This window comes from Cricetulus griseus (assembly GCF_003668045.3).
Source record: "Cricetulus griseus strain 17A/GY chromosome 1 unlocalized genomic scaffold, alternate assembly CriGri-PICRH-1.0 chr1_1, whole genome shotgun sequence".
Taxonomy (NCBI): Eukaryota; Metazoa; Chordata; class Mammalia; order Rodentia; family Cricetidae; genus Cricetulus; species Cricetulus griseus.
Window position 1 is genome coordinate 11,001,047 of NW_023276807.1, and position 25,892 is coordinate 11,026,938.

Here is a 25,892-nt window from a genome sequence, read left to right on the forward strand (position 1 = left end):
GCCACCTACTGGGTTCTAGTGCAACCTTAGTCATTGTGTCTCGAAATACCAGGAAACCAAAAGACAGGAACAAACAAAACAAACCCAAACCAAAAACTAATCAACCAAAGGAACAAAAATTCAAATCGAAGCCATCAAAGGGTGGGGTAGAGAATGTTTGTTTTACTGTTTATACTCCAAGAAAGGAACTTGAAATTAATTCAACACATGAGAAAACATAAATTTGTAAGACTTGGCTTCATCAAGGCACTTAGTGTCTGCATTTCAGAGAATCGCTGACGCACTCAGTTATCATGTGCAATTGTTTTGTCTTTGCCATCAGGAAGCGATTCATTTCCTCTAATACCAGTAATTTATGCTACAAATTAAAGCTGTTCTCCATTGGCCTGTCTTCTGGAAAGACAGGAAGCATATGGGTGTCTTCTGTTGTCTGGAGGCATTTAGGAATTCTAAAAGAATCTTAAAGCTCCATTTTGGAAAATGCAGTGGTTTCCAGGATGTGACTTCAGACATTGCCCTGCAAAATGAAAGTCCCCTTATCTGTTGGTTTCTGAAATGGATACCGTGCCTAAGATTCAAGGGGAGGTGGGGAAAATAAGACCTTACAGAATTCATGATAAAATCAAGAGATAGATCACATCTGATGGAGTGAGACAGAGCACTTATTTACACATCTGGGCATGTATGTAGCTGGCCCTTAGATATTGATGTGTGTGACACTAGTTATTGCTGACAAACTTACGCTACTAGGAAAAAAATGGGAACAGATAATCTGGGACAGGGAATGATTAGAAAAACCCAAAGGGGTATTTCTGTGATTTTGCCTGCAAGAGGCAGCCAGTAGTAAGGTCCTAGGATACATAAACGGGGTTCTTAATTGGTCTAGATAATAAAAACCTGGAGTCAGAAATAAGAGGGAAATGGTAAGAGATCAGAGAGAAGAAGGAGCAAGTCACCTCCACACCTTTCCTCCTTAGCATCTCAGCTGACCAGAGAGGGAGTTCCTGTCTCTCCCTGCTTATATCCTGTTTCTGCCCAGATACCTCACTTCCTGTCTGTCTGTACAGACATCCAGACCTCTATGGTTAGCTAGTGGCAAGCTCCATTCTCTGACCTTCAGATAGGCTTTATTTGTACAAGCAAGAGATCACCACACAAAAGGTCCAGACATACTCAAGTGGAGTGTCCTCTGGGGACCTGTGGCATTGCCAAGGCTTCACCTGAGGAATGACACAGTGAGGAAGGCATAACTGGGCCTAGCTCAGTTTGGGGAAAAAATGCCACTCTTTGGTCAACATGTAGGACACAGTCAGTACCAAACAATCCTAGAAGAGTTAATGGGATGTTCCAACTGTCCCATAGCACCAAGAGACCTAGGAAGGAAATCTTCAGAAACGCCGAGTTTCAAAATAGACCACTGTGAGAAGGGAACTGTGGGGAAAGCATTTCCTTGTTCTGACAGGGCAGTGAGACTGGAGAGGGGAGACAGGGACTAGGTGAACCCTGAGCAATTTGAGTCTTAGGTATGGCCATGCTAGGAAGATGGAGAGGGCTCTATGGGAGGCTCAAGGAGGCTTCCAGCCACCAAGAGCAGAGGGAAGCTAGAATCAGGGTCCCTCATGTAACTGGTTTTCTCCACCTGTGAGTTAGATACTGAAGACATGAAGAAAGGACGAGCACTGGCCATGCTCAGAGGGCTTAGGTCAGATGCTAGGTGTGACTTAAGGGACAGCTTGTTGATTCTTGGCTTTTGAAATTTAGGGTAGGTATGATGGTCTGTGTTTTCTTCTGAGATTTGCTTTTATCAGCCAATATCAGTTTGGTAAGATTCAGAGATATTTCACATAGCTATCATTTATTCAGCTTCACTGTGTAAATAAATCCGTATGTGTGTTGTATGATTGTGTGTACATGTGTGTGCACAGGTGCTCATGCCTATCCTTGTGTGTGTGGAGGCAGAGGTTGATGCCGGGTGTCATCTTCTATCACTGCCCACTCTATTTTTAGAACAAAGTCTCTCACTGAACCTGGAGCTCACTCTTTTGTTGGACTGACTGGCCAGGAATCTCTGAGAATCCATTGTCCCTGCCCCTCCTGTGCTAGGGCTACAGGAGTGAGCTGCTGTCCCCAACTTTTGCACAGGTGCTAGAGATCCAACTCAGGTCCTCAGACTTGTGCAGCAAGCACTTTGCTTTTCTTCCCAGTCTCTATAATTCACTATTTATTCTGTGATATATCTATATGTCCAAATAAATACATATCCATCTATCTCCAAATATATATTCACATATATATATATGAAAATTATATACATATATATGTGTGTGTTTTTATTGCTTTAAAAAAACAACAGAAGCAGAATTAATGTTTCACCACTTTAATAGGTAAAATCTTTCTAGTTCAAACAGGTTTAGATGTGCCATGGACCTGAGATTTACAGGTGAAGGTTCATTCCAAAGCACCTAAGCTGTGCTCCTGGGTGAGCAAAAGCACAGGTGTTTCTGCTGGGGGCTTTCGGGCTCTCTGGCTGAGTTGAAGAACACACACTGATAAGGAGTATACCAGATGAACAGAACATAAGCAGCGCTAGAAGCAGATAGGTCTTGTCTGGGTAGAGGGTCTGGATCTTTGGTTAGTGAAAGCAAGTGTTTTATGAGAAGTAGCAGTATGTCATTTTCTACTGTGGGGATTCCCAGTCAGTGAAAACTTGGCTGCAGAAGAGGGGATCCATGGTGGGGAGAAGTCATATCCATTTAAAAAGCTCCTTTATCCACTCCTTTTTCAGGCAGCCACAAGGACAGTGTCTATTTCTTGTATTTAACTGGCAGTTTGAAAGACAGAAGGCAAATACAATTAATGAGATTGAAAGAGTTAAAATTCTACCCATGTCAGTCATGAGGGGTCTGAGGAGGACTGTGGGACCATGGAGCTAATCTGCCTCATATCCCATTTAAAAATGCAAATAACTCTAGGAGCTACAATGTGGATAAAGAATTTGGACATCTGGATTAGAAAAGCTGAGGAGAGTGTTTGGTGGTGATGCCAGTGAGTGGAGATGAGTAGTGTGCCTGTCATGTTGGGGATCAGAGTGTGCAAAGGTAGGTCTGGATAAAAGATATTGAACAAGTGTTACCCCCAATGCAATCAAACCCAGAAATATCCGCAGAGCTTTTGTTCTGAGCACCAAACGAAGGACAACTAACTACCTTTGCTAAGTGTCAAAGTTGGCAAGCGTGTAATGGATGCAAACTTGTTTGGGTGACTTGCCCTGTGGGCATGAGCAGTGTTCTCACTAAACATGTGACATACTCAGCCCTGCTCAGCACTTCACTGTCCTCATGGCCATGAATAAACATGTGGGCCGTTGTACATTTTTTTGTCTTTTTTATTTTATTTTATTTTATTTTATTTTACATACTAATCCCAATTCCCCTTGCCTCCCCTCATCCCGGTCCCCTACCTTCTCCTCACCCCTTGGGGATCCACTTTTTAGTGTGGGTAAGGCCTCCTGTGAGGAGTCAATGAAGTCTATCCCATCACCACAGTGAGGCAGGACCAAGGTCCTCCCCGCTGTGTCTAGGCTGAGCAAGGTATCTCTCCATAGGATCATTGTACATTTTGTGTATATATGATGCTTATGATGTTTGTTGGGGGGGAGGGGCATGAATGTCATGGCACAGGTATAGAACTCAGAGAGAAATCTCAGCTGTGTATCCTCACCTTTTTCCTTGTTTGAGGCAGGGTCTCTTTGCTATCTGTCTCTGTATACACCAGGCTAGCCGACCTGTAAGCATCTAAAGCATTCTCCTCTTCTTTGCCTTCATCTTGACACAGGAGCACTGAGATTAGAGACTTATCATACTGGACTTTACATGGGTTCTGGGGATTTGAACCCAGGTCCTCACATCTGTACAGCAAATGTTTATCCACTGAGCCATTCCTCCACCTCCTGTTACATGTGTGAGACAGGGTCTCACTGTGTGAAGGCCTGGCTGGACTCGAACTCAAGTATTGGGGTTATAGGTTCAAACCTCCAAACCTGGCTTATGTTGCACATTTCAATGGGGGGGGGAAGTGCAGTTATCATGCTATCCATGAAATTCAGTGAGTAATGATTATAAATCAAGACCCCAAGGTTTCTGAGCACCTTCAGTGATGGGACTGAATGTGTAAACTGAGAAATGAGGTAACAGGAACAAATATGAGGTTGCAAATGACAGCCCCTAATGCCAGGAAGAAGAGATTAAGGTTAGCCAGCCTCACTCGGTACCGTGCAAGCATCAAGATGGTGTCCCTTCAAAGAGCTGCCGAGGGCTAGTGAGAAAGAAGGCTGGCTTAAAACAGACATCTGGAACCAGAAAGAGCTAATCCTGGCCCAGCTACTTTCTTGTCAACATATCTGAATTCTTCTCCTTTCAATTGCTTCATTTATAAAAAAAAATGTGTTGCATAGCCAGGCATGAGCCCTCAGCACTCAGGAGGCAGAGGCAAGAGGATCTCTGTGAGTTCAAGGCCATGTCTACTTAATGAGTACCAGGACAATTAGGACTATGTAGAGAGACCCTGTCTCAAAAAAAGACGTGTGTGTGTGTGTGTGTGTGTGTGTGTGTGTGTGTGTGTGTGTGTGTGTGTGTGTGTGTATCCACATACATACACACACACACACAGCATTATGTTAGTAATCATGGAACTGTAAAACTCAGCTTCCAGCTGGGTCATCCTAGCACTCTAGAGGCATTCAGCTATACCCTACTGGACCATGGTTTTGAGTCTGAGACTAAGAGGGCTCCAAAAGGATTTCCAAGCAGTCTGAGCTATGTAATGATATCCCTTCTTGAAAAGGAAACGTTGTTGTAATAAATCAGTTAAATGTGTTCTGTGCTACCTTTTAATGCTTCTTCATATAGTCATCCATAACAATGGCAACAATGATACAAATATGTTTTGCTGCTCAAATTTAATTATCTCTTATATCTTGATAAATGGCCTATCATGTGGCAGTAGTTTCCCATGAGTTTTGGCCATGGCCAAGTAATTTATCATTGACCACGATCGTGTTCAAATGAGTCACATAATAGAACAGCATAAACAATGGCTGGGTTTTAAGAATATATTTTAATTGTGTGTGTGTGTGTGTGTGTGTGTGTGCGCGTATATAAGTGTTTGGGAATCTAGAGACCAAAAGAGGGTGTCAGATGCCCTAGAGCTGGAGTTATAAGTACCTATGAGCTGTCAGATGTGGATGTTGGCAACTTGAACTTTGGTCCCTGTAAGAGGAAAAACCCTTAAACTGCTGAGCCATTTCTCCAGCCCAACTACTGGTTATTTTAAACATTTGTTTATACTATTCCCTATTTCCACTCCACAGACATAAACACCTAAAGTTAGATGTTCTAGCAACTTCTATGAACATCGGTCACTTTCCAGTTTCAATACATATGTTATACTAACATCTATTTTTTTTCAAATTTAATGCATGAATGGATCCTATTACGGTTGTAATTTGCATCTCAATAAGAGGAAGTAGGTTGAACATTTTCTTGTCTACTTCTTTGTCAATTAACGCTTTGTGAATCTTCTATTCACGCCCTTTCCCATGCAAGCTTTGATATTGTGAGATTTTAATGTAATACTAACAGGCTCCTTTTTGTTGTTGTTTCTTTAAGGAAACCACCACCCTGCTCCCATCTGCTTGAGTCCTGATAATTGTTCTTGAGATTGGCATACATTTTCCATTTTTCCTCTTTAATTCACCCACTGAAAGCCTAGAAACGTGTAATTGTACTAACTCTAGGATGTCTACTCTTTCTGTGGTGCTCTTCTGTTTTTTATTCCTAATACAATGTAATATTGTTTAATATAATTGAGCTTATTTTGATATAAGGCCTACACAACTTAGCTTAAAATTTCTTTAGATTTGAGAAAAGTTAAATTCAATGTGAGATTCATGTTCCCCACATAAAAATAAAATAATATAAAATAATAATAACAATAATAACAATAACAACAATAATAATAATAATAATAATAATAATAATAATAATAATAATAATCCACTTCTATTCCAGAATCATCTAAGCAAATTCTGGGAAGATCAACTATTTAATGGCTTATGACACCCATTCCTTCACTGTCAGGTACCAATTCATTGCTTATTGGCTCCAGATTCACCCTTCAGTATTTACCATATAGCAATGGGCAGAATTTCTTTCTCATGGTGTTGAAGTTTCTTGGAGGATGGAGTGACACTGAGTGGAAAGGGGTTCCCCTGCTGTTTCTGGGGTGGCATCCATCATTGGTGGGAAAGCAGGAATGAGGCTATCCAATGGTCTGTCCTTACCACATGGCAGGAAGGCACAGTCTCTTGATGGTACTCAACCCCATCTGCAGCTGTTGTAATGAAGACACTATTACCAGCGTCTCAACTCCTTCTGCTTCCATGTGGCCCCTCCCCAGGTTTGTCTCCTGATCTTCTAAAACTGCAAGCCTTCCAACATAAAGGCTTCCAACATAAAAGGTCCCTGGTGTCCTATTCATCCTGCCTTTCTCTGCACCCTGGCCACAGGTTGGGGCTTGCTTGAATGTTGCCTCGCATGTAGGTGAGCTGCCTCCTGCTGGCTTGTCTGTGCAAAGCAGCTAATTTCTCTTTGGTCCACTAGGCTTCAAGGCTTGTTTCACTGTAGTCTGTGTTAGCCTTGAGGAAAGGTTCCATTCCAAGTCTGTCTGGCTACTTCTTCCAGCTCTAGGGTGCCACAAAAGAGTTCTTATTGCTTATTGTGACTTAAAAAATCATAGTTAATTTTATACTAATCTAGACCATCGTGTAGTTTCTGTCTCTTGATCAGGCCCAAAGTGATATATACCCCACAGGCCAGAATATTTTTTTTAACATAAAGAAGAGTCAGAAACTATTTTTTTCTTAAAAAAATTTATTTTATGCATATGACTGTTTTGCCTGGGTTTGTGTACATACACCACTGCATGCAGATCCCTTGGAAGCCTGAGGAGGGTGTTGGATCCCTTGGAACTGGAGTTACAGGTGGCTATAAACCGCAGGATGGTTGCTGGGTACTGAACCCGGGTCTTCTACAAGAGCAGCAAATGCTTCTAATTGATGAGTCATCTCTCCAGCCAAGGGGACTTTTCTTAAATGGCAGTTTAGGCTTTTGGGTTGTATAGTTTATTTCACAAAGTTTAACACCCATTGGTGTGTGTGTGTGTGTGTGTAGACTCAGAAAATTAAAAATAGAAGGGAACATCTTCAACTTGATAAAAGTCATTCAGGATGTTAATATCATGCTTGATTTGGGGGCAGATCAGGAACAAAGCAAGGATGTTCACTTTCAATACTTCTGCTTAACTCTGCACTGAAATTCTTAGTAAGCACAGTACAGAGAAGAAGATAACTGGTTATTCCTGCATGTGGGAAATCTGGGCAGTATAACAAAGCTATGGAACCAGTAAGTGAATTTCACAGGACACTTAATACATAAATTTCATTTGTGCTACAGTCAAACAACAGAAAACAAAACTTTTAAAAAGTGCTATTTTCACAGGACCAAGCGCATTAATTATCCAAGGGTAAACCTGACACTTATGCTAGATGGAGTGGAGCCATGCTTGCATACTATGAAGGATATTGTGAAGTCTCAGAAACTCACAGATGTCTTTCTTCCGCACTGATCTCGATTCCATGGAATCCCAGTCAGCAGGTGGTCCTGGGCTGTATAAGAATTGTAGCTGAGCAAGCCAGGAAAGCAAGTCTGTATCGTTCCTCCACGATCCCTGCTTCAATCCCTGCCTTGGCTTCCCCTGATGATGGTTTGTAACCTGAGAACCAAATAAACCTGTTCCTCTATAAGTTGCTTTTGATAATGGTATTTATCACAGAATCAGAAAGTAAACTGGAACATAAGTCACTGGGAAAAGAGAATTAATCGGTTTTCTTTAAGGGTATGTCCCCAGGTGGGCCCATCACTCTAAGAGTGGATGTCCATTAACTCAAGAGCACAGCACAAAATGGACTTAATATTTAAAAAAAGAAGGAAAGAAAGAAAGAAAAAAGAAAGAAAGAAAGAAAGAAAGAAAGAAAGAAAGAAAGAAAGAAAGAAAGAAAGAAAAGGGACAGAAAATTGGGTAGGTGAGGAAGGGAGAGTGGATCCGGAGGAATTGGAGGAGAGGGGTGAATATGATCCAAAGACATTGAAATTCTTAAAGAACTAATAAAAGCTGGGCGTTGGTGATGCATGACTCTAATCCCAGCACTTGGGAGGCAGAGGCAGGTGGATCTCTGTGAGTTCAAGACCAGCCTGGTGTACAAGAGCTAGTTCCAGGACAGCCTCCAAAGCCACAGACAAACCCTGTCTCGAAAAACCAAAAAAAAAAAAAAAAAAAAAAAAGAACTAATTAAAATGAAAAAGTTAAGCAATTTTGAAAGAGTGAAGAAAAGAGAGCTGAGGGACTGGAGAGATGGCTCAGAGGTTAAGAGCACCGACTGCTCTTCCAGAGGTCCCAAGTTCAATTCCCAGCAACCACATAGTGGCTCACAACCAGCTATAATGAGATCTGGTGCCCTCTTCTGGCTTACAGGGATACATGCAGGCAGAATGTTGTATACATAATAAAATCTTGAGGGGAAAGGGGAGGAGAGGGGAGAAGAGAGAGGGGAGATGGGGGGAAAGGGGAGAGGGGAGGAGAGAGAGAGCTGAGCACTGAAATGCATGTGCTCATTGTTGGACCCAAGTAACTGGCTGCTCCAAGCTCTAGCTGCAGTGACTTCTCCACCACTTGGACCATGAACTAAAGTAAAATCTTTCCCCATTATAAAAACAAGATATTAAATATATATACAAACAATCTCAGAATATTTCCATGATTTTAGGGTAAGTAAAATTTTCTTAGGACACAAAAAGTTTTATACACCAAAACAATGAACTGTACTTCATCAAATTGAAAAATATTCTTTCCCTGAGGTGATTTCCTCAGTATGGTGATTCCTGGACCCTTGTGGATACAAATCTCTGCAGCCCTTTAAGTCCCTTACAAGATATGTGATATTTGCACAGGATGCTGTGCCCATCCTCATGTAGGGAGCTTTACAACCTCTAGATGACACAACTCCTAATTCCAAGTGAGTGCTGCGAAAACAGGCGTCATACTGTATCCTTTAGGGGAAAATGACAAGAACGAAGGTCTGTACATGCTAGTACAGATGCATTTTTCCTGCATATTCTAACTGAGGCTGGTCAAATGCACAGGTGTAGAGCCTGTCTTTGCATGCAGACGCTGACTGTGATCATCATGTTCCATTGTTCCTAGAGTCATCTTTAGGAAAGTATTGAGACTTATATATAAAATATGTTATATAATAACACACACACACACACACACACACACACACACACACACACACATATATATATATATATATATATATATATATATATATTCCCAGCATGGAAGAATCACTATATATATAGTGATTCCAGGATATATATATATATATATATATCCTGGAAGAAAAAAAAAACATTCACAAAGGCTTCCAAGACCGTGAGAAAGTTTGCTAGATGTCTCCAAAAGCACCCTGGGAGAGGCTTTAACGAATCACAGCCTTCCTCCAAGGACCATGTGCAAGTCCTCACAATGGTGAAATCACTTTTAAAACAAAAATTGAAGCAGGATAGAACAATTATGAAGACATTGGAAGAAAAAGGAGCCTGTCACTTTGGAGTCTGTCTGAGGCCTCTCAGCAGCTGAGAATCAAGAACTCTAGTACAGGGCCTGAAGAGATGGTTCAGTGTTTAGGAGCACTGGCTGCTCTTACAGAGGACCCAGGTTTGGTTCCCAGCACCCACATGATGGCCCACAACCATCTGTAACTCCAGGTCCAGGGGATTCAGCACCCTCTACTAGCCTCCATGGATACCAGGCATGAACATAGTGCACAGACATACATGCAAACACATAAACACATAAACACCCAAACACATAAAATAAAAATAAATCTTTAAAACACTTCCAGTATAATTATCAATATTTTCAATGAAGGTTGGCAATCTAGAGACAATATTTGTTTTGTTTTACATGGAAATATTTTCAATGAAGAAAGTCAAACAGCAGCAAATCAGCCTGATCATAGATGGCCTCCAAGAGGCCTCACTCCTTTCCTGGTATTTTCTGGAACTCTTGAAAACAAGGTGATTAACTTTTGTCCACAGTCTGCATACTCTAACTTCCTGCATCCCTGTGATCTAGAGTTTGTACTTACAACGATGATGCATTTTAATATGGAACAGAACAATAAATCATGGTAAGACGGTGAATTGTTTTACATTTTTACCATAATCATTTTAGTTTCTTTTCTGTTGCTGTGATAAAACACTCTGACCAAAAGCAATTGTGTGTGTCTGTGTGGAGGGGCGTATTTGGCTGATGCATGTAGATTTCAATCCATCATTGAGAAAACCAGGATAAGAACACAAGTCAAGAACCTGGAGTCAAGAACCATGGAGGAACACTGCTTGCTGGCTTGCTCACTCACAGGCTCATGCTTAACTAACTTTCTTATATATCCCAGGACCACATGCCTAGGGAATGGTACCTCCCACAGTGGGCTGGAGCCTTCCACATATATTGACAAATTAGCAAATCACTCATAGACACGTACACAGACCAACCTGATAAAGACAACTACTCAATCGAGATTTTTTTTTTCCCCCAGGTGGTTCTAGGCTGCTGACAGTGAATGCTAACCAAGATGTTCTATATAATGAAAATCCCACCCGAGCGTGAGCACCTGGCCTTTGCAGCAAAAGCAAAAGTTTCCAGCCATACATTTGCCAGATTCAGGGGATAGACCTTGTCTTAGTTAGGGTTTCTGTTGTTGTGAAGACACACCATGGCCCCAGCAACTCTAATAAAAGATAAACATTTAATTGGGGCGGCTAACATTTTCAGAGGTGGGGAGCATGGCACATGGTGCTGGAGAAGGAGCTGCTATGTGTTGATATGCAGGCAACAGTGAAAGATCCCTGGAGGCTCAGGCCCCCAGGATCTCTCCGTCCAGGACTGCAACGACCCCAATCACCAGGCAGAGGCGAAAGCTTGATGCAAACTGCATGAGGCTTTATTGCAGTTGTTTAACGAGCTAACCCCATGTTAGCTCGGGTCTTTCACCCACCCACCATGGCGGATGGCTAGAAAAGACGACGCAAAGCCACTGCATAGAGATCTTGTAGGGCAGCATAAGGGGAGTGTCTAGGGGTATGCACAGGCTTACGCACAGGCTCACGATTGGTGTGCCTCCAGGCTTGGAGGGTTTGCCCTGTGTTGATTGGTCAACTGGTTGTTATGGCCCATGGGCCCTCCTAGGGTGGTTGCTATGCTCTGTGCGTCATTGCTGTGCACTTGTCCGTAAAGCACACCCAGAGCCGTAAAGCATAGCACCACCAACTAACTTCTGATTGGTTCCTTGCCACGAGGGAGGCATCTGACCTCTTAGTGACCAAGACAAGGTCAGACAAGCATGTGTTCGGCTGTTATGGCTGCCGAAATGGGGAGTTGGTCCCTTCAACAGGAAGTAGACAAACACTGCATGTGGTGTGAGCATTGATGAGACTTCAAAGCCTGCCTCCACAGTGACACACTTCCTTCATATAGTCCATGTGAATGGAAATGTCTATTTGTCAAAGTTCACTTGCAGTTCCCCCCAAATCAGTGGTCTGGGCACTTCTGCAGACAGGTATATGCTGAAAGCAGTTTAGACATCCACTCACCCAACTGATTTATTTTCATTCTTCTAAAATATGTTTAGTGGCATTTTTTTTCCATCTTTGTACTTATTATTGAGATGATTTCATTGATTGAAATATCCCTAAAGTTGGGGCTGGAGAGATGGCTTGGAGGACTTGCTGCTCAAGCAGAGGACCCAGGTTCAGGTCCCAGCACCAACATAGAGGCTCACAAAGACCTATAACTGCTGTTTCAGGGGCTACAGTGCCACCTTCTGGCACATGTGCACAAATACATATGCAGGCAAACAAACTGTTAGACCCCCGGAAAACTCAGGTCTTCAGGATCCCAGCTCAGGACCGAGGTCACCCCAATCACCAGGCAGATTTGAAAACTTGCTGCAAACTGCATGAGGCTTTATTATTTTTTAATGACCTAACCCCATGTTAGCTCCGGTCTTTCACCCACCCACCATGGCGGATGGCTAGCCCACCATGGCGGATGGCTAGCAAAGACAGCTCAAACCGGCCCAGAGAGATCTTGTAGGGCAGCATAAGGGGGTATGCACAGGCTCAGAATTGGTGTGCCCCTAGGCTTGGAGGGTTTGCCCTGTGTTGATTGGCCAACTGGTTGTTATGGCCGATAGGCCCTCCCAGGGTGGTTGCTATGCTCTCTACGTCATTGCTGTGCACTTGTCCGTAAAGTACACCCAGAGCCGTAAAGCATAGCGCCACCAGCTAACTTCTGATTGGTTCCTTGTCACAAGGCAGGCACCTAACCTCTAGTGACTAAGGCAAGGTCAGAAAAGCACGTGTCCGGCTGTTATGGCTGCCGAAATGGGGAGCTGGTCCCTTCAAAACACATGACAGAATACAGTAAATAAAGACAGAACGAAAGAAAATAAAATACCCTAAAATTTAAAGAGACTGACGCAGAGAAATAGTTTTAGATAAAGTTTGTTCAGGCTTCTAGTGTGTTGGGCATATGTTAACTATCATGTTTATTATGGCAGTCTCTACAAGCCACTGCGAAGCTCTGTTGGCTCCATCTACCCTTCTGAAAGTGAAGTTTCCCCCTTTGCTCTTCTTTGCCTCTTTCTTGCAAATACTGGCCAGAACCTATGCTTTTTCTGGGGCTTCCTTATTCCTTCTCTAAAACTCCCCCTTGCTGCCATGTGGCTGCCTACTACCTAGTGGCTGGCCCACCCCTCCCCCAACCCCATCCCCCCATCTCAGTTTAATTTAAACAGCATGGCTCTTTTTGTCTTCTCTGCTCCATTCTCCTCCTCTGGGCAACTATGGGGATTCACAGATTGTCTGCCCTGTGGTCTTTCCTTTATAAACTCTTATAAAATTGTCCTCAAGCTTCTGTTGGAGTTTCTTCTTAAATTCTTTTGTTAATGATACTACCCCCCCCCACACACACACACCAAAAGGAGACCCCGATTCTGGTAACATATTTGGTAGCTTGTTTTGGAATATTACAGAAGCTCTCTGCATACAACAGGTGATCAGAACTAGAACTTAGACCTTAGGCAAACTCTTATCTCTGTCTTGTCTTGGAGCCCATAAGCTGTTTGCCTGGTCCTCTGTCTCCCTGGGAGAAAAAAAAAAACCAAAACCAAAACCAAACCAAAACTTTTTTTTTCCTTCTTTCCCAGGCTTCCTAGGACATGTGGAGTGCACATACAAGTTTCTCTCTTTCTTGGGTTTGTCCCTTGTCTCCCCCCCCCCACACACACACCCTTATGTCTGTGGCCATGTGCTGGGAGCTAAATAAGGCTGTTAAACTCCCCATCTTCTCTTTAGAGCGCAGGATTCTCTCCCCACCCCTGTTCCCTCAGAGAATCTGGGAGACTTTGGGTCAGATATGCAGGAAGGGAGGGAAACACAGGAGTTTGCTGTGATTAGGCCCACGTGTCTCACCCTTACGCCGGGTGGACACCAGCTCTGTCTGACTGCGTGGTCCCCAGGCAGCTGCGTTTCTGAGTAACGTTTTAAATCACGATTGACTATTTGTAACAAGTTGGTTTCTAAGAGAGAGAATTTCTGCTAACATGGGGAGCAGTGGGGAGGGGGCGGGGGCGGTCACAGATCTGTTCTCAGCTGCCATACTGGGGACCAAGGTTACATTCTCCTTCCCAGTTTCTCCTTGCGGTCCCAAAGCAACAGCGCCACCTATGGGTCTTGGCACAGTTCCTCACTCCTTTACTTCCCTTCATGGGGTCATTTCTAAGCATCTTGTTACCTAGGTCAAAAAAAGATCCAGACGACATCATTTGACATTCTCAATTACAATGCTGGTAAGGCATATGGACTCTTTTGGAATTCCTTCCTCCTTCGTTTTTCTGCTTTGCTATTATAGATGTTTTCTTATTTTTGGTATTTGGTATTTTCTAAATGATAGGGACTTCTATTCAAGTCCCATGTGGTAAATTACAATATGGCTGTTTTAATCCAGGTAGCCTTATGATAGCCATTTCCCCTGGAGTGTTTATTGTTCTGGATTCCAGTCTAGATTGAGAAATGTGATACAGACTAAACGGGATATACATTTGAGGAAAAGGGGTCAAAGGAAATGTTTAAGAGAAATATTGGATATTCAACCTACAAAGGAGCTTAGACCTCCCCCTTCCGACTTATATGACCACTAGAGGTTGGTTGACTTTCCTGACACAAGGGTCAATATCTTCTCTAGGGGTTTTTGTTTTTTGTAGCCCATTAAAGTGAAGTTTAGTAAGAAAAGAAGAGAACATTGAGACAGGGAGATGGACTATAGAGGAGCTGATCATTCATCCTCCAGTATCTACTGGCTGTTCTGAAGACTGACTGCCCTGAAGCCTGGCTCATTGCCAACACTGAACTTATGGTTGAGCAAATGAATGAATGCTCGAGGGTATCCATGCTTTCAGGGAGTGAAGGATTTCCCTCCTCCCCGCCAGCGCTCCCTAGGCAAGGAACCACCGCACATCCTTCAGGCTTCTCTCTCAGGACTGGAGAGGAAAGTTGCTTCAGGGCTGTCCTGCCAATAAGGGCTTGAGTTTTGTCTTTGAGGCTAGGGTCGGGAGGTGCAACAGCCTCCCAAGGGCCCCCCTGCCTGGCTTCCCTCATTTCCAGCCTAAGCCTGAGCTGATGTTTTTCATTCTCCCTCAACTTTGGAAGTGGGTTCCTCCCGTCATGTCTTCAACTTTAGCTTTCAGGAATGTGAACACCATGTTTAATTAGCTAATTCACGTTTTGAATATCAGAATTCTTCCTATCTTTTCTATTTTCCAAAGGTCTCCAATATGTTTCTTATTAATATTATTTTTGTTTGTTTGTTTGTCTGTTTGTTTTTATAGCCCAAGGACTGTGACCACCTGGAAAAAGGAGACTGAGTGATTTCAGCTTTGAAATTAGTAAGTAGAACTGAATACTTTTTACATTGATACTAAACTGTTTAAAGAAGACAGTAGCAAATGAGCAGCAGCCACATATGTTCCCAATGTAAGAGATTTTATTCAGGTTCTGCACCCAATTAGAGGTACCTACAACAGACTACAGACAAAACAAATTAGGAAGGGCTCGATAAAAATGTTCAGAAAACAGTAACACAGAGTGCTCCCTCTTACAGATCTCAGACAAGCTACCAACTGGTCTTAATTTCAGTCTTCATGTTGTGTGACAACATTCTTAATTCACAAGGAAGAACCAATTTAAAACAAGGTCGTAGGGGTGAGGCCTAGCTACGAAGACTCCCCAAAGAACCCTGAGAATACTCTGACAGTTTTGTCAAGCTAGTGCTGCTACATATCAAAAGGTGAGAACAATTTGTGGTGATGGGGGAAAGTAGGATACTGAATGGCTAGAATAATCCCTAAATTCAAACAGTAGGTTGCTATTGCGGGTGGGGAGCTGGTTCTCATTAACAGTGAAGGTATTGGGTGGAATGAAGGCAACCCTTACCTCAGCAGAGAGCCTTGCTCCACAGGGTCCAGAGGCTGGGCTCTGAGCAGCCCTGGAGGAACAGTGGCTTGCTTAAAGTTAACTGCCACTAGGATGCCTTAGGATTCCTCATTGACGGGTCCTCAGCCCCTTGCGCTGCTGTGGGTAGCTGGAATTTGTCAGCACAGGGTTGCTCCTGGTGACGGCGTGACAGCGAGATTGGCAATGTCCGAAGCCACCAGCGGAAAGCCTTCTCTGGGAAAGTGGGTATCAGCATGACTTGTGGGGAGGGGTTGGTGTTTTGTTGTTCTGGGACCTACCCTGGCCTGGAAACTGGGGCATGAGCTCACATACACTATTCTTCAAAGTGTTGTAAAGGTTCAGGGTGCCTCCCAATCCCCCACCCTGGACACAGGGAAGGTGTTGGGGTTAGACTCCGGGGACCTGGTGTCATAAGAAGAGCCTTCTGAATCGAAGGACATCATCTCCCGGAGAAGTGACCTCTTGGGCTTCTTTTTCTTTTTTTTAAGGTTCTCTTGTCTTGGCTGTTGCAAATTTCCAGTGTCTTCTTCGGTCACTGTCCAGAGGGGGGAAGATTTACTTGCCTCTACTTCTTCCCTAGAGAGAAACAGAGGAGAGCTTGAGACTGGATTTGACAGCTATGGTGTGTCTGCAGAGATCTCCAGCTCATCTCTGCAGAAGTAGCCAAGCTTTGTCCACTGCCTGAGGTGTTGGGCACTCTAGGCTTAAATTCCATTTGGTTCATGTCCATATGCAGGAGCCCCACACAACAGGGAAAACATAATCTTGTGGACCTACTCCCTATGCAGTCAGTCAAGAAACAGCTAACTCACGCTGCTCAGATGCCCGCTGCATGCTTCAGCTCTGACCACTGTCCCCCGACAAGTCACCAGCCTAGCTCTATCACAGCTCAGGTTTCTCAGATTATGTGGATCAAGGTGCATCATCAGAACTCCCAGATGTCAACAGTGAAGTGACTTTTTATTACATTTAATAGAAAAAGCACAGCCATGCCTATGATGTCATATGTATTTAGAAAATGTACTGGACAAAGCTTATCTATCAAATAGTGTTGGCTTTTCTTCAGGGAAAGCATCTTGGGAACGCTATGATTTCATTTCTAGCCCACTTGCAGCAGCCACTGATTTGTCAGTTTCTCTTTTTCAGAACCTCCAGGCTGTTTTAAGAACACTAAATACCTGGGCTTAAACCTCACTTTTGTTTCATACTTTTGCATTGGTTGCCTTGACCACCCTTGCTCCACTCAGAATCAGCTTTGTTTTCATTTTGCCCTAAATCACTTCAGATCATTACTGTTTCCAAATCTTTTGGAAGATGTGAGAGAAAAAGACGAGCTGGGAAGAGGCTTTTAGTTATTTTCAAACAAATCCCATTATTCAAATTACTCTGCAATGGATCAAGATTGTATCACATGTGATTATTTTCAGAGACTGGCACAAGACTCAAAAGGGAATTCCCAAGAGATGCTAAAAAAAGATTGGCTCAAGCAGTAGCATGTAATAAAAAGGCTTTCCTTGATTCCCCCATCCAAACTATCTTATGTGAGGTCTGAGCTTGTGTAGATGGCAAACCTCTGGGAGAACATGTGCCTAGAGACATGGAGGCCACACCTCAAGATTATACCCAGGACACCTGCCCTGTGAAATCTGAATTCTTGACAGGCTTCGCTTCCACTGTTCCCCACACTGCTACCTCCCTCAAAGCTAAGTCGGTTGTATGTTGTTTTTCTCCATTGGCTGTACATTAGCATTGATCTGTTTTATGACAGACAGCTTCTTAGGAAGATTAGCAGCAAAGAGAGGGTAGCAGGAGTTTTCCAGATGTGCTAAAAGCACTCAAAGCATAAGCAGAAAGACCTGTCTACTTGCCCGAAGCAGACAAGGGAGGAGGAGGAGAGGGGCCAAGAAGCAATACATGTATGGCTTTTGCAGGGGCTGGTCATATCAATGAGTTATAGGCCATCTCCTAATGGAATTTTAGGCAGGCAGCAATGAAATAGCAGGGGTTACTGTTACACAAGAGTTACACAAGAGAACACACATATTTTCATTTTTGCTATTAGGGTTATGAATATGCAAGGAAGACCAGATACCTCGAAGTACCCTAAAAACAGCTGCCTCTGGGAAATGGATTCCAACAGAATGGGAATGTTCCCCCACCTTTTTACATTAAAAAATTTCATGTGTTTATTTGTTCACCTTTATGTGTGTGGATATTTTGCCTGCATGTATGTCTGTGTACCACATGTGTGCCTGGTGACTGTGGAGGACAGGGGGAGGGGGGGTCTGATCCTCTGAGAGTAAGGATATGGACAGTGGTGAGCCACCATGTGGGTCCTGGGAATGGAACCTGGTCCTCTGAAAGAGCAGCTAGTGCCCATAACCACTGAACCATCTCTCCAACCCCATGTTTCCCACATTTAAAATATGTTTTTGCAACTGTTACACATAAGGAAAAACAGTAGAGCTTTTGGCTTTGAAGAAAAATATGAATCAATGCAGCAGATGAAAAAAAAATCTGGAAGAATACATACCAAAATACAGTGCTTATTTTTGGCATGTTTGGTTGAGTATTTAAAAAGATTTTCCAGTGGCTTTTAATTTATAAGTAATATCAACTGTGCATTACTTTTGGAGAGAGAACAAAACAAGACAAGTTGTCATGGTTAGAACAAAAGGTTTCATCAGGAGAAAACTTTTTAAAAGGTTTATTTATTTAAGGGCACTGTGTGTGTGTGTGTATGTGCATACTGCCCACTGAGGCCAGGAGATAATGTGGCTGGAGATTGGCTTGCCTCAGTCTACGAGAGCACATCCTCCCTAATAAGGGCTGCCATGAGCCTGTGGACATAAGCCATAACTGTGACTGGATATGACCCACCCAAGGGCTTTCTTTTGTTCAATTTCACACTAAAGGAACATTCAACTAGGTGATGTATTAGTTATTTTAGATTATAGATTTGAAAGAATACAGGGCTAACTGTCCCTTTCTGAAATATTTAGGACCAGCAGTGTTCCAGATTTTGGATTCTTTGCATATATGTAATGAGACACCTTGCGGAGGGAACCCAAGTCTAAAACAGGAAGTTCAGTTCCGTTTCCCACACACCTTTATGCAACTTGTATAAGCTGATGTATACTATATCCTGATGGCACTGAATTATGACTGTGGCCTAGCACCTGAGTCAGCTGTGAAGCTTTCACTCATGGCATCATGTTTGTTTTTTAAGAAGTTTAGAATTTCTGAGTGTGGTAGTTGGACTGGAAATGGCCCCATAGGCTCCTAAGGACTGGCACTATTGGGAGGTATGGCTTGTTGGAGTATGGTGCTGTTGGGAGACTTGAGTCACAAGCAGGCTTTGAGGTTTAAAATGCTCAAGCCAGCTCTAGTGTAATATTCACTTCCTGCCGCCTGCTGATTCAGATGTAGAACTCTCAGCTACCTTTCCAGCACCATGACTTCCCACCATGATGAGAATGGACTAGACCTCTGAACTGTAAGCCAGCCCCAATGAAATGTTTTCCTTTATAAGAGTTTTCATGGCCATGGTGTCTCTTCAGAGCAATAAAACCCTAACTAAGACACTGGGCATGTCAGACTTTGGATTTTTGGATTAGGGACAGCCAAACTGTACTACGATAAATAAGATCCAAGTGTGTACAGTGGGATAGAATGGGGAGCCATTCTATGCACCATGTCTTAACTGGCTCTTTAGAAGGTTCTGTTCTCATTTCTAGGGAGAAAGTACTGAGAAACCATGATACACTTTTTCTGGGTTCAAAATTCACCCATTCAGTTGACCAAGATTGGCCAATATCCTGGTTCTCTTGCTGGCCCCCAGAGGCCTCTTTCCTACATTGTCCCAATTGTCTTTTTTGCTCTGGAATAGGTACCAGAAAGATGTCTCATGGGGATCAGAAGGTGTCTGAATTGACAACTGAAGGAGCAGAAGATCAAGAGATTGATACCAGTGGTCTAAGGGTCTCTGTAACTCTTGAGGACACCTTAGCATTCTCTTGTCTCTTCAAAGTCAGAAATGGTCTTTGTCCTTATGGACAACACAGGATATGCACAGGCAGAGGTTTTTGCTGAACTGCTCATTTTTCAAGGCTTGGCTTCGGGATAGAAAACGGGGCTCTCATTTGAGTACAGGGATGAAGGGATAATGAGATGCACAGACTCATTGATTTCAAATGCCCAGCTCGCTCCCAGGGAAGAACTGTCAGGAGTGACTACGTCAGAGTGAGGGAAGTGATGTGTCCACACAATGCCAGAAGCAGCACTGGGCCATGATGTTTCAATCGTTCAGTTTACCCAGCTGCTGCTGAGAAGGCAGTGGGAGGCTGTTCCATACTGTCCAGGAAGGAGGCTAAGTCACTGGGGAATCGCCCCTCCCATGGAAACATACGCCTAAATCCATGGGAAGTCACCAGGCTGCTCAAAGGAGAGACAATGGGAGGCTCATGTTTTGTGCAATGGGGAATGGCCAGCTGACCACAGACTCAAACAAACTACCTCCAAGTCCTGGGAAAGTCTTCCTTTTGGCAGTCTCACACACAACAGTGTCCCCTAAGACCACACAGCACCAATCAAGCAGCAAGGGAAGACGATCCCTTCCCCTCAGGTGCCTGATTTTTTTTCTTCCCATCAGATGGTTTTTTTCTGGAGCCCCAGCCTCCCTCCACTGCCCCCAAATGATTTGTCCTACTTGGCTTTCCTGCAATCACATTTGGAATATTGTCACTACTGTTGCTATTATTGTTGTCGTAATTAAGAAATAGTAAACCCTCTCAAGAGAATGTCTTTCTAGAGGGCTGACTTGCCTGAGCCTTGCTCTGTCAAGCGGGCAGGTAGACCCCAGCTCTGCTGGAGGGGTTTGCAGCCAGCTAGGGGCACCAGGTGTGTGGATTCTGCTTAGACCTGCCATATGCCCTGGTCTGGAGATAGCTTCTGACACCTGGCTGAGGTGATTTCCCTCAGGGGAAAACCCAGAAGCTAGAACATCAGACCCACCAGGTGCAGCCTTTCCCTGCAGCAATCAGAGGCCTCAGCCCTCTGACAGGACAGAACAGGATCCTGAAAGAGGTGGCCAGGGAAATCCCTGCCTGTGTGAGGGCAGAGGATACTGGATTGGGGGGGGGATGGGTTGTGGTGGTGGGGAATTCTTCCTGTTCTGCTTGCTTCTTAGAGCTCCTGAGATCACATGAGAGGAATTACATATGTCTCTTGAAATGAATGTTCTAGTTAGAGACTATTTTCACTCAGAAAGGGTATATATGATGCCATAGAACATAGTGAAAAGCCCAGGGACACTGAAAGAAAGAGGGAAGGAAGGGAAGTTGGGTCCCCTCCACTGACCCACTCCTAGTGGGTGGCACAAGAGGAAAGAAGCAGCCAGCTCCCATGTCACACATTTCTGGAGGCAAACAAAGTGATGCTGGTACTGTCCCTTGAGAGCTAGACTTTTGCTAGCATGGTGACATATTTAGCAAGCCACTCTTATTAAAGGTCTCTAAGAGTCACTTAGCTGTCAAGCACAGGTTGAAAATGGAAAATTGCATGACCTCTAGTTGGTCAGTTTTGATCTTAGCATTCTGTTGAATATTTTCCTTCCCATCCTTCACTGGTTATACCTTCCATCAAGGACTAAGAGAGGATGCAACCACCACTGCAAATCCACTGGCAGAACAAGCAATCAGAGGTTAACTGAGATACCACTGTATCTATCGGTAGGAAATACTATGTTTAGTCATAGCTGAAGGCTCCAAGAAGAAAAGAAAGTGGAATGATAGAGACCGGCATGTTGGTCTACCCAGGTGTCTGGAGGTGAAGGGCCCTAACTGATTGCCCCTGACTGATAGGCACAACTGAGTCAATACCTGGAACTAATGTTCTGTTGGAGTCACGACCCGTGGTATAGTTCTTTAATGATGCATGAACATGAGAATCAGGATTCTCAATAATGGCTTCCTTGGTATAAAAGCCCCAGGACTTACTACAGATGTTGAAAGGGAGATGGAACAAGAGGTAATCAAGAATTGGGTACCAGTGGAAGACCTAGAGATTAGAAAACAGCTAAATTTATTCTTGTATTCAGCCCTGTGTATGCAAGCAGAGACCAATCAAGCTCTGGAATTAGCAAGCTGAAGATGGCTCCTGCTTAGGGAAATTAAACATAGCTTGTTGTTCCTAGGAAGGCATTGAGAGTTTAAAAAAAAAAAAGGAAAGAAAAAAAAATGAGTCAATGAACACATCTCCTGTGGAAGCCCTAGAGGTGAGAGTAGATAATTAGCAGCTAAGAAATTTAAATAAGGCCCAGGGAATGTGGGAAACAAAGGGTTTTTTTCCTTCCTACAGAAAGAAATGAATTTTAATTAAAAAATGATTAGTGATAATGTTGAGTTCAGAGAAAATAGTCAATACGTAGACTAATATTCATATTGCCTTATCATGGGCTAGAATTTAAGAATATTTTTCTCCAAAGATTCATATGCTTTGGGTTTGGTCTTCAGTGTGGCCATGTGAAGAGGTGACGGCCCTTCAAAAGGTGAGACCCTGTAGGAGACAATTAGGTCACTGGGGGCTTGGCCCCTTTAACAGATTATTGGGGTCTCCTGGAGTGAGCAAGTTGATTGACAAGAACAAGCCTAGCCCCTCACAGTCTCTAGTTCCCTCTCTACCCCTTTACTTGCATGGATAGCATACTATCCATCATGCTCTGACAGGACCAGAAAGGCCCTCACCAGAGGCCAAAGGGATGGAGTCACTTGACCTTGGACTTTCATCCTTCAAAACTGAACTATAAACATCATTTTTTTCCTTTGAAAAGTTCTTAGCCTTAGACATTTTGTTATAGCAACCGAAAGTGGACTGAGACAGTTGAGCACTTAGGAAATTTTCTGTTAATGAAAACCTTCACGAGATGCAGCAGGATCACTTTAGTACATGGGAGAAGCTGGCTAAGTACGAGGGCATTTTATAGTAGTGGGAATGCTTGCGTCCAATCTTAGGATTTCCCAGGTGGCTAAGGGAATAGTGTTCCGAGAAGGTAATACAGAGTTTATGCAAAGTACAGAGATCTGAGAGAGCATGGTGTTGGGAAGGAGATGGAAGACTGGTTAGAAGTGACTGGGAACAAGCGAGACTAGGGAGACAGGTTCCACCACACTAATGAGAGGTTAAGATAGAATGAGAGGGACCCAGATGGGGGTGAGATCTGGGGGGTTTTAAGTGAGGAAGATAATACAAGAACCATCTGCAATAAAAGAAAACCATTCAGTCAACCCCCCCCATCTCACCTCCCCACCAAGCGAATGTGCCTGGGTTTGGGGCAGGCCTAGATTAGAGCAACCAAGAGCTTCTGCCTAAAGCACTGAGCTACAACAGAGCCCAAAACCATCTCCAAGCCTGGATCATAGTAACTTGGAAGAAGATGGGATGTGGTAAATGACCAACAGATGTCTGCTTGGACAATTCCATGACTCATGGGAGGAAGAGTTGCTGAGACAAGGAGCCCATGATTGGGAGCAGGTGTAGGGTCTGAGTTTAGTCTGTATTGAATTGAAGTCCTGTAATGTCAGGTAGAAACAGGCAGTGGGAAGCTGGGGAAATGGCCTGTTGTGAAAGAAAGACTTGAGTTCCAACTCCGGGCAGCTATATTGAAGCTGGACATAGCTACATGTGCCTGTAACCCCAGAGTTGAGGAGTGGAGAGTGGGGCATCCTGGGAGCTCACTGGTCAGCCAGTGAAAGATTCTGCCTTTAAAATAATGTGGAAAGTGATAGAGGAAGATACCCCACATCCTCTTGGGGTCTCCATATGCACATGCACGGGGACACAGACACACACTCACTCACACTCCAGCATGCCATTCCCATCATGTAGAATACCTACACTGTGCCACACACAGCCATGGACAGTCCCATCTTAGACCTATAGTCCCTAGGTGGGGCAGGATATGGACCTAAGACTCAGTTTCCAAAATGTCCCCTCCACTGTAGCTATCTATAGAGCTGCCCATCACATACCCCTGTGTGGCTTTCATAAGGACACACTGTAGGCCCGTTTGGGGGCTTGTAGCGCTCATGCAGAGCCACAGACTGGGTTAGAGAAAGAGACACAGGGTCCTTGGAGTGAGTGGCATCACAGAAGCAACGGTGTGGGTAAAATCAGGTAGAGAAAACCCAGAGAGCCATGGCAGGCTTGAGAAGGCTACCCATAGAATAAAAGGTTTAGTCCCCCGAAACAACACATTCACCCCGTGGATGTGTTTCCCGAATCCCCTTGCTCAAACCCCACATTTGCTTCCTCTTTATGTGCCTTTAACTCCATGTCATGGTGCTGTGACTTCATCCTTGCTCTTGTTGCCCTGGTGGACTTGGATTTTGTCCTGTCTTCAGGCTTCAAGTCTTTCCTACTGGCATTGGGCCAGTCTGCCTGCACATCTCTCTAACTTCACCACTTCTGGTGGAGAGTTGCTCACCTCAGTGTAGACCCTGGGAACCCCAAATCACCCACCAACACACACATCCTGTAAGCCCCTTCATTACCTCACTTCCACCTCCTTATATGGGAGGGACAATTAGGGGACAGTTCCCAAATGAGGTTTAATTACTAGGCCTTGAATTCTTACACACAAAGGGGGCACAATCACTTCTTTTTTTGTGGCAGGATTGAATGTGTTTGTGAAGGGCCAGTGAAAATAATGTTGACTCTGAGATTAGAACCAGATGGAGTGGCAATGGTAGGAGGTAGATTGACTAATGATCACAGAACTGAGCCTTCCATCTCTACTCTCCCCCAGTACACAGAAGGTGTGGATCTCAGCAACAGAATAAAGGCTCAAAGATAGGGGTTGATATTTAAGAGGAAGGAGTTGGGTGTACTCACACAGGTTGGTCCTTCTCAAGTGGGCACGATTTTATCTGGGAGCAAGAAAGAGCATACTTGTTTTGGCTTATCTTTATAAGTGCACTCCGAGTACAAAATTCCTGTAATCATAGCAAAAGAGGTCATGTCATTTAACCCGGGAAGCCCCCAATTCATGAACAAACTTTATTTGAGCTCAAGCCATTATCATCACTACTAATCATTACCTCATTGGGGTGCCACTCAAGAGAGCAGGTTAAGTTCACTTTGCTTTATAATTGTTTGCTAAATAAAAGTCATTGTTAATTCCTCTGTACTCATTTAATTCTAGGTCAACTGCCAAGTCTACCCAGGTAAGTCACACATGTACACCTACCTCCCTCCTCCTCCTCCGACACACACACACACACACACACACACACACACCTTTCTATCTTTGTTTCAGCTTTTCTGGATAGCTGTGATCATGACCCTATTGCTGACAGTCCTGCTCTCACTTGTGAGGTTTCCCAGAAACCTTGTGAGAATCTTCAATGTCCTTTCCTCTGACTGTAGCATCCTGGCCTCCCAGAGACTTCCTGCCCTGAGAGTCAACAATAAAGTCACTCTGGAATCTCAGGCCTTTCTTTAGGGACCCCAGACCATCTGCTGTGTATCTATCTCTCCCTGTTCTCTCCCTCATTATTTCACATGTCCCTGGCTTGCTTCTTCCCATGTAGATATACTCAAGCAGCCCTACACACTGGGATGCTCATCCAACAGACAGACAATGAGGTGGCAGAGGAAGGCAAGGTTGAGAAAGGCCCCAGGAGATGCCTGTATCTACAGGGCTTGCAGAGGAGCACAGGCAGGAGCAAGAGGACATACACAGAGTGTGGTGCTGAGACTGGGGAGGTGACTTAGTGCATAAAGAGATTGTTGTGTAAGCTTAAGTGGAGTTTGGGTTTCTACCATGCAAAAGCTGCATAGGCACAGCAGTCCATCTGTGATCCCAACACTTAAAGGGCAGCTACAGGATCCCTGGCTAGCTAGACTCACTGAATGGGTGAGCTCCAGATACAGCAAGAGACCCAGCCTCAGTAAATATGGTGGAGGGTGATGGAGGTGTGTGTGTGTGTGTGTGTGTGTGTGTGTGTGTGTGTGAGAGAGAGAGAGAGAGAGAGAGAGAGAGAGAGAGAGAGAGAGAGAGAGAGAGCACATAGCAAACCTGTCCAGCTGTCCAATTTGACAAGGAAAGCCAAATGACTCCCCTATATAGAAGCAAGGAGACCATAGTGCTATCAGCATGAGCAGAGTCGTGTAGGGGGAGTAGACAGCTGTGCTCCC

General features: G+C 44.0%; 1 protein-coding gene across 1 annotated transcript in view; it reads right to left on the bottom strand.

The window, feature by feature from the left end:
- Positions 1-15,949: 15,949 nt before the first annotated feature.
- The window catches only part of Vwa3b (von Willebrand factor A domain containing 3B), a 176,942-nt gene continuing 166,999 nt past the window's right edge, over positions 15,950-25,892 (bottom strand). The window contains 2 exon segments of the mRNA XM_035453446.1: positions 15,950-16,274; positions 24,588-24,688. Of these exon segments, the coding sequence (XP_035309337.1) occupies positions 16,037-16,274; positions 24,588-24,688 (339 nt within the window). The 3' untranslated portion in view covers positions 15,950-16,036.